At 38.4% G+C, this 9,637-nt stretch overlaps 1 protein-coding gene across 1 annotated transcript in view; it reads left to right on the plus strand.

Moving 5' to 3' along the window:
• The window catches only part of rpgrip1l (RPGRIP1 like), a 22,657-nt gene extending 14,773 nt beyond the window's left edge, over positions 1–7,884 (plus strand). The window contains exons 17-24 of the mRNA XM_059336041.1: positions 49–314; positions 501–584; positions 1,693–1,834; positions 4,045–4,172; positions 5,385–5,571; positions 6,551–6,635; positions 6,854–6,990; positions 7,146–7,884. Coding sequence (XP_059192024.1) covers positions 49–314; positions 501–584; positions 1,693–1,834; positions 4,045–4,172; positions 5,385–5,571; positions 6,551–6,635; positions 6,854–6,990; positions 7,146–7,255 — 1,139 coding nt within the window. The 3' untranslated portion in view covers positions 7,256–7,884. The remainder of the gene's footprint in view (positions 1–48; positions 315–500; positions 585–1,692; positions 1,835–4,044; positions 4,173–5,384; positions 5,572–6,550; positions 6,636–6,853; positions 6,991–7,145) is intronic.
• Positions 7,885–9,637: the final 1,753 nt, after the last annotated feature.

Below are 9,637 nucleotides of genomic sequence, written 5' to 3' on the forward strand. Positions count from 1 at the left end.
TTTATTTCAGTGTTATGGTACAGGTGATTGGTCCGTTTTGTCCCTCAGGTGTGTTCGAGCTCACCGATCCCTCAGGACTTCCTGCCGGACACATCGAAGTGACGCTGAAGTGGAAGTTCCCTCACCTCCCTCCGTCAGCCTCCATCAGGACTGTTGAAGAGTTCATCCCAAAGGAGAGAGAAAACAAACCATCAGATCAGCTCGTAGTGAAAGACGAGACGAGAGACAGGGAGGTTAATGAGACTCTGCAGGACGAAGACAAACATCTGTCTCATCATCGGCCCGTTCTGCCCCTAGAGGTCTCTGCTGCGAAGGTCAGGAGATCAATTAACGCCCTGAAAGACTAACTATATTTTATTAGATTAGATTGGACTAATCTAATGTATGTATGTATGTATGTATGTGTATGTATGTATGTATGTATGTACTGTATGTATGTATGTATACGTATGTATTTCTACAAACTTTATTCATTAATTTGGATGTTTTGTTCCCGTCAGGCCCCACTGCCAAAACTCAGACAGAAGACACAACTGACGGCCAAAAAGGTCTCATTCATAGATCCGTCAGCTGCAGAGCAGCAGGTGAGGTTTCCAACATCAGTTCATGTTCGGGTTGCTGGATCATCCTGTATATTGGTCTAAATTTGTTTGTCTGTGGTCTAGGGATGGGAATAATTAATCAATAAACGATTAATGGTTGTTAAGAATTTGGTCGATTACATGTAATTTTTAACCGATCTATGTATTTTTTTAATGTTAATTTTATCAATGACTGCGTATCAGGACTCACTGAACTGAAACACGGCCGAGCGTTCAGTTCTGCGGCCGTACATCAATAAGGCAATGAGCTGAAAATTAAGTTGGATAAAGCTACAGTTTGCAAACTGAAAGTTGCAATAACAATTATAAAACACACAGAAATACAAGAGTATTAATTTAAGTAAAACTAGCTTAATGTATCAAACCTTGTTAGCATTAATTACTAGGTTTAATTTGATTTTAATTTGGTTTTAATTTGAGCACAAAACGCATTTAAATATGAAGATTACTGTGAAAACTAACCTCATACGTCTTCGGGGGCTCAAACATAAAACATTGAACTCCTTGACATTATCTTTACAGAATAATCTCACTCGATTTAATTTTAAAATCGACAGGATCAAGTTCCTTTTCGTCCTTTCAAAATAAAAGCATCCATTTTCAAAACAGGCCTAAGACTTTTGCATAGTGCTGTATATATCTTTTATTTTGCCAATGTATGTATATTAGGGATGGGCATTTGGAAGAAACCTGCCAACTTGAGCATCTATAACGTTTGAGATCAGTAGCGATTAATCGATTTATTGATCTTAAACGTTATAGACGCTCGAGTTGGCAGGTTTCTTCCAAATGCCCATTATTAATTTGGACGTGACCTTGATAACTGTAATTATTGTGACAGGCGTGATAATAAAAGTCACAGACAAAAAGAAAAGAAAAAAAGAATTTCCTTCCTCCTTTTTTTTTATAAATAAAGGCTGTAGAGTTTATTTAATGGGGAAATTACCATAAAACGAGTGTATGATTACTAATAACATGGTTTCCTGTTCTGTCTCATTATCGACCTGTGAATCACAAAAGCTGCTGTACTAAAAAGTTTGTCTTGATTTGATAATGATTAAAACTGTGACTTATTGTTTTGTGTCTGCAGGTTGTGTCAGAAGCGTCTCGGGCTGCTCAGAACGCAGCAGTGGAGGAGGAAGAGGACGAAGAAGAAGAGTCTCACTTCTCTGAAGGTCAACTGCTCGCATCTCACTCCGACGACTCTGAAATCTCAGAGGAAATCACTGAAGGTGAGTAAACACTGATCAATATGATTTTATTCACACTGGCAGGAGGGACTCTCCGGGTTTAATAAACCTGAAATCATTATGTTATTGTTTGTGTTTCCTGCTCTGTTTACAGAACTCTGTATCCTACTTGTTATATTGTGGAAAGAAAACAACCAGTTTGTTTTTAATCTCCCCAAACTCACTCTGTCTTAAAATGTTTTTGTTTTTCGAACAATGTTTCCTGAACAGAACACACATAAATATTGAATGTGGCTGTCAATAATCCTTAGAGCAGCCTTCATAAATGTTAACAACATCCTCCGAGAGAAGTCCCACTCACCTCTTGATTTAACCCTCTGAACCCCAGCCATCATTTCCCTTACTGTGTCCTCGTTTTTCGCTGAGATAAGATAAAATATTTATATCATGGATAGAAGTAAGGGGAACTAAAACATGTCTGTGGAAAAAAAAAATTCTACAACCACTGGACGCTGATGGATTATGGTGTCTAGGTATCTCAAATTTAGCAGCACTCTCTCTGTCCAGAAGCATCTACAACAAGTGGTGCAATAGTAATGCTAAGGTAATGCTAAGGTAACTCTGCTGAGTTTATTGGGGACGGGGGTTCAGGTCTGGAGTCTAATTACACATGAGAAATTGACAGATTGGACAATGCACGCTGAAGTTGGAGCACTTTCCTGTTTCATGGCGAGTTATCGAAATTCTCCCCACTGCTACAGCAGCGCCATTTAACGAAAACGCGCAATTTTCTGACCAAATTTGAGGTGGATCTGATTAACCAGCTCAGAGCAGGACATCACAGAGTAAAACTATTACTTCCTGTTGCCAGTGGGCGGGAACTATAACTATGTGTCAATATTGACATTCAGACGTGGTCAGGGCTGGACTCTCATCACGCATGAGAAATTTAGGTCGGATTGGATAATGTATGCTATAACAACTTCCTGCTTCCACATCTTTTATACTCACATTTGGGTTGAGGAGTTCAGAGGGTTTAATCATCGCCGTCAAGCAAACTTTTGCTCCTTTTCTTAAATGAACATCCCCAAAGTGAAAAATAAGCTTCAAGCATTCCCTGACAACTATTACAAGTAGTTTTTATTTAAAAAAAAGAGCTAGTAGTGTTTAGAAAAAAATGCATTTGTATTAGGGCTGGGCAATATGGCAAAAATTTTCCATTTTCCAGCTTTCCGCATAATCACTTGGGTGATACATCTTCAAATGATTAAACAGATTTGTTGTTGTTGTTAATAAAGCATACCCTGTTAATGTTTTGTTAACTTGTTAATTGAACTAAGTTCCACTCAGTAATAATTTGTTTCTCTGGTTTTTCAAGTTTTCATATGTCCCACGGTCTTGAATTCACCATGGCTGTTCTGACGATATTGAACGCACCATAACCGTTCCGTTTTATTGAATGCACCATAGCCGTTCCAGCGCTATTGAATGCACCACAGCTGTGTGTGAATTGCCGTGCTGTGAATGTTAGTTTTCTCTCGATACAGCAGCGGATAGATTGTCATTTCCTTTGCTCTTTCCCAACATTAACCTGTATCTCCCTGGTTTATTGCTCCAAGTCATGGCTGACATTACTACTGCTACTTTGCTGCCCTCAGCTCCACGTTTAGCTCCACATTCGGTCTTTCTGTTTACTTCTCAGGCAACTTGCAAACAGAAGTGGAGCAGGAAAAGGTTGACTGATTTTCCAACATTTTTGATCAAGTAAACTATCACTAATTGCGATCATATCAATATCAATCTATGCCCAGGCCTTATTTTAATTACAGTCATCTTTCATCATACATGATTTGTTTAAGGACCATTGGGAATTTCAAACACCAACAGTAATCTCTGCTCTAACAGCTTCAGGATGATAGATTTTTTTTTTTAATAAAACCACCTTCCACACCGCCTTCGCTGCAGGGTTTTTGGGGTCCAGAGGGTTAAAGAAGGTGCAAATGTTTTTGTTTTCTCACAATGTTTCCTGAACAGAACAGCCATAAATATTGAATGTGGCTGTCAATAATCTTTAGAGCAGCCTTCATAAATGTTAACAACATCCTCAGAGAGACGTCTCACTCACCTTATTAATATCAGCAACATGTTGATGTCAAACTCGGTTCAGGACAGCAGTGTGTTTATCTTTATTGTTCACACACTGATTCATCTCCTCCCTGTGTTACTTCCTGCTCCCGGCTGGATCGCACCAGATGTGGAGGAGGCCCCAGCAGCAGCAGCAGCAGCAGCAGCAGCAGCAGCAGCCAGAGAAGATGGGAGCGGATCGAGTCAGTCCGACAGCGATGACTGCATAGTTCACGGACAGTCTGCAGGGAGGAAGGTCAGTGAACGCCTCACGGAGCAGAGACGACGTTGTTATCACACAGCCGGCCTCGTGTTTTCATCATGGAAGAGTTTTGTTTTTGTTGAGCTTCAGTTTCGATTTTTTTTATACTGCGAACAAGCAGAAAGTTGTTTCTGAAGAAAATGAAGTCAGACAGGGGATAGTCAGCAGCAGGGAATAACTGTAAAACACATAACCAGCACACACACACACACACACACACACACTGACTACCAGCAGGAAGATATCTGTGTGCGTCACATGATGGAGGTTTTATCCTGCAGAGTACACTAAACTCACACCATTACTTGCCTCTGTGTGTGTGTGTGTGTGTGTGTGTGTGTGTGTATTAGTTTTTGTAAATTATATAATTATATAAGACTTAATTGCAAATAGCAAATCATTTCAAATATTTTGATACTTGAACAACCTGGCAACTATGAAATAAGAAATACATTTTGAATTTGTGTGTGTTGCTTTTTTAATTCGATTTTTAATTATCCCTCCTGTTATGTTGCAGGTCAAATTGACAATTAACATTATTTTTAAATTAATGTAATGTAAAACTATTGTATTTAATATGTAGGTCTTTCCAATGTACATAAAAAAAGTTTTGACATGCATTTTTTAATGAAAAAAGAGTGAATTATCCTTGTTGAACCATGATCTGTGAGAGGTAAAGAAGACCATTAAACTAAATACTGATTCAGATGGTTAGTCATGGAGTTATTAATGAAATATAAACAATGTTTATTGGGATTTTTCAGTTTCTGACACTTAATTAACATGCCTCGGGTCAAATTGACCCACAAACATTATTGCTGTTTCTAAGAAACGAGAACAGGGTTACATTTTCTTTGAATATACTGTATGTATATATGTCATTGTTTTGCAAAAATCTATAAAATAATAACAAAACAACATGAACAAAGAATTAATTTTCAGCTCCAAACAGGCATTATTTCCATAATAATCAGCCAGTTCTTGTCTTGATGAAAAATTTGACTTATGTTAACTAAAAAAATATTTTAGATTTCCAGTCTGAAACCCAACTCTATTTAAACACTAATTATTCATTTAATATTAAAAGCCTTCAGCCAAACAGATCTGAACTCGACAGTCACAACACAAATACACAATAATTAAGAGGAGAGTTCTTAATGCTGACTCATTATTTTAATGAACCTGTGTAACTGTTTCGGTCCTCAGCCGGCTGATCGAGTGCGGGTGGAGGTCGTGTCTCTCAGCCTGAGTCCGGAGTCTCGGGTGTCCCGGGATGACAGCGTGGTGCGTTTGTTTGTGGAGTACTCTCTGTTGGATCTGCCCACAGAGGAGACGCCCCTGTCTCTGCCCAAACCGCCCCGGGGCAAGAGCATCAACTACAACTACAGTAAAGGTGAGAAGCTGCAGTACAACAGGAGAACAGAAGGAGGCTCTTTGTTCTGTGACCTGCAGGAGGGGAATCTTACTGAGTACATTTACTCAAGTACTCTACTTAAGTACAATTTTGAGGGACTTGTACTTTGCTTGAGTATTTTAGTTTTATGTAACTTTCTATTTCTACTCCACTACATTTTAGAGGCAAATATTGTACTTTTTAGTCCACTACATTTAGCTGCCAGCTTTAGTATTAACATGAAAAAAGAATTATTAAACCTCATAACACTATATTAAGTAGTTAAATGAGCCCTTGACAACAGAAAATTGCTGCTTGCATAAATACATTAATAATAATAATAATCCAGTAATATATTTGAAATGTGTAAAACAATCTGCATAACAAGTACTTTTACTTTTGATACTTAAGTACATTTTGATGCTGAGACTTTTGGACTTTTACTTCAGTAAGTTTTGTATGCAGGACTTTTACTTGTAGTTGAGCCACAGAGTAGTATTCGTACTTTTACTTAAGTAAAGGATCTGAATACTTCTTCAACTACTGGTGACCTGCCTCATCCACAGACCTCTGCATGAGGGGGGCTGGCGGTCAGTCGTCGAGATAATCTTGTCTGCAATACGGGATTCTCCATATCCCATAGTGAGACATCGAAGCGAATGCTAACAAAGAGAACTATAGGTCACTTCCATAACGGTTCTCTGTGTTGCATGAGTGAAATGTCTAACAAGACCGCCCTTCATGCTGTTGGGGTGAAGCGAGAAGAGCTGTGCTTCTTTGAATAACGCTGCATCAGGGGCTCATATAGCCTACCGTGGGGTCCTGATGTAGACGTCATTCAAGGGGGCGTTTTCCCATAGTGAGACATCTCATGCTACTCAGAGAACCGGGGTTACGGGAGTAACCTATAGTGTTTTTCCATATAAATTAAGACTGCAGTGTATTGTGTTTTTAAATGTGTGACCTCTGTGTTCTGCAGTGGTTCCTGTGGACGTGGAGAGCAACGCAGCGAGGCGGCAGCTGCTGAGGGGCGTCCTGCGGGGACAAAACCCTCAGATGGAGAGGTGAGAGGGGAAATATAATGTTAGTTGACACAAAAAGTGAGACGGCTGGAGACGAATGTCCTGATGGAGTTAAACAGCTGCAGAAATAAAACACCTCATCATAACGGATCAACACAATGACGTGTTTGACTGCCCTGTACAAACTGAGATCATAAAACAGAAGGTGTGTGTGCGTGTGCGTTTGTGTGTGTGTGTGCGTGTGTGTTTGTGTGGTTCAGGATCCGGTTCACGGTGGTGAGCGAACCTCCGGAGGAAGAGGAGCAGGAGAGGGAGTGTGAGGATGTCGGGGTGGCCTTCCTCAGGATCCCCGAAATCCTGGAGAGACAACAAGACCTGACGGAGACCAGCCTGAATGGTACACACACACACACACACACGCACACACACTACCAGCAGGAAGATATCTGTGTGTGTGTGTGTTACATGATGCAGAGTACATTCACACCACTACTTGCCTGTTTGTGTGTGTGTGTGTGTGTGTGTGTGTGTGTGTGTGTGTGTGTCCTGCAGTGTTGGACGTGGAGGACAGCAGTAAGGTGGTTGGCAGTCTGACTGTGTCTGTGGAGGGACTGGAGGCTCTGCAGGCCATCATGCAGGACCAAGACCGGGACCAGGAGTGAAGCTCGGCTTCCGTCAACACGAGGCAACACCATGACACAAAACACACCAGCAGACAAATAACACGATGTGTGTATCAGAAACAAGTACACTAGATTTTACCTGCAGAACTTTATTAAATACTTTCAGAACTGAAGCTGTTCAGTTTCTCTGTCAATCAAACACTTTATTCGTAACCGATGGCCCATTGGAAGGCCGTTGGAAAGTTAAAGTAAACACTTTTCAGAGGAAATGTGAGGTTGAGATTGTAAAGAAGCTCGAGTGAAAATAAAAATGAAACCTTCCCTGTTCTAGAGGAAGAAGAATCTACTTGGTACATTTTATAAATTTACTTGAAAAGTAAATTATTTAATATATAAAACTGTTTCCTCACTTTCAGAATGTATTGTAAACTGTAAATGTAATTTAGGATTTGTACTGTGTGGATTCTCTGCAGTTTTTGAGGGAGAAGGGATTCATTAGTTACTGTAGTAGCTCAGGTACTGCAGCAGCTAGAAAGAAGCTTTAGTTTCTACGGTCTGGGAATCTTCGTTGTTGTTTATAGGAGACAGATGTCTCACGAATGTGCCTTAAATTTGATATTTCCTACCATGTTTTGTATTGTGCTCTAATAAAGAGAGATTTTTCTGTACGGGGAACAAGATTTAATTTTATTTATTTGTTATTTTTTCAACTGTTTCACTTTTACAACTCTGAATGTTGTCTCCACAGGTACAGGTACCTTAAGCGTAACATAATGACTGGAAACAGGTATCTTAGGTTGCACTGGAAATGGGATAAAACAAAAGTTTTGTCTAACTTTGTTTCGTTTGTAACTAAGGCTCTGTGAATCCTGGAGCATAAGCACTGAATGACTTTTGTGCTGCGCAGGCCAAGTAGTTAGGCCAACAAAGTCTCCTTTGACCCCCTGATGACCCCAGACATGACATATAAACAGACATATAAAATATGAAGTACAGAGTATGGTGTTATTTCGTGGAAAAAAAAAAATAGAATAAACTCAATCCAAATCACTGTTTAAAAAAAAATCAGAAAAAATCAGAAAAATATACCAAAGTTCAAAAAATGTAAAAAAAAAAAGAAACAATCACAGAAAAATACTGTTTTGAGGCCTCGTTTGTTTTAAGAATTAAAAATTAATTCAATTAACAGAAGATAATCCTAAAAAGTTTGCGGTCTGGACATCATTTTGGCTACCAATCACAGAGAAATGGGTGTGTCTGTTGCTCTGTTTAACATGATGCGGCTGCAGAAGAGTTCATTTTTTCAAAATAGGTCCAACGGCATCCATGAGTATCAGTATATTTATGGTGGCTATCATACAGATTATTGTAGTATCTATCTATCTATCTATCTATCTATCTATCTATCTATCTATCTATCTATCTATCTATCTATCTATCTATCTATCTATCTATCTATCTATCTATCTATCTATCTATCTATCTATCTATCTATCTATCTATCTATCTATCTATCTATCTATCTATCTATCTATCTATCTATCTATCTATCTATCTATCTATCTATCTATCTATCTGATCGATAGATAACTGACAGCTGAGGTGGGCGTTGTCCAGCATGAACAGCAGTTTGTCCAGGGAATTAAATTCCAATTAATTTGCGCAATCTTGTTTTTATTACATATTTTTCAGATGATGTTCCTGTCTTTTCTCAACATGCAGATCAACGCCCAATCTTCATGTTGCCAAAATAAGATGTTTTGTATTGTGCTCTAATAAAGAGAGATTTTTATCTGTACGGGAAGATTTACTTTTATTTATTTATTATTTTTTTATTTCTATCTGTTTTACTTTGACAACTCTGAATTTTGTCTCAACTCCACAGGTAGCTTAGCTTAGCATAATGACTGGAAATAGGTAGCTTAGCTTGCACTTAAAATGGGATAAAACAAAAGTTTCGTATGTAACTAAGGCTATATGAATCCAGCGTTGTTTTAGCCCATTGACCTGATAATTCTCATTAATCTAATAATTCCTAACTAAAATATGACACTTTGTCGCCTTGGTTTATTGCTTTAAAGTTAAATTTAGTTTAAAGATTGGTAGCAATCATTTTTGGAACAAAATCTGATAGACAGACAGACAGACAGACAGACAGACAGACCCAGTAGCAGTATTCAAACATACATTGAATATACATGATACATACATTAAAAATAAACTTAACCTATCAATAATTAATCTATGATAAATCTGAATTTACATTAAACCATTTGCTAAAATATTTTGACATTTGCAGAGAAATTGGACATTACTGTGAAATTACACATTTGCAGGCAATTAAATTAAATAATGTGCAGATAAATTAAACATTTGCAAAGATGAATGAAATTGTCCATCTAATGTCCTCCCTGCCCTGAC

Source organism: Centropristis striata, chromosome 6 (genome assembly GCF_030273125.1).
Source record: "Centropristis striata isolate RG_2023a ecotype Rhode Island chromosome 6, C.striata_1.0, whole genome shotgun sequence".
NCBI classification, from domain to species: domain Eukaryota; kingdom Metazoa; phylum Chordata; class Actinopteri; order Perciformes; family Serranidae; genus Centropristis; species Centropristis striata.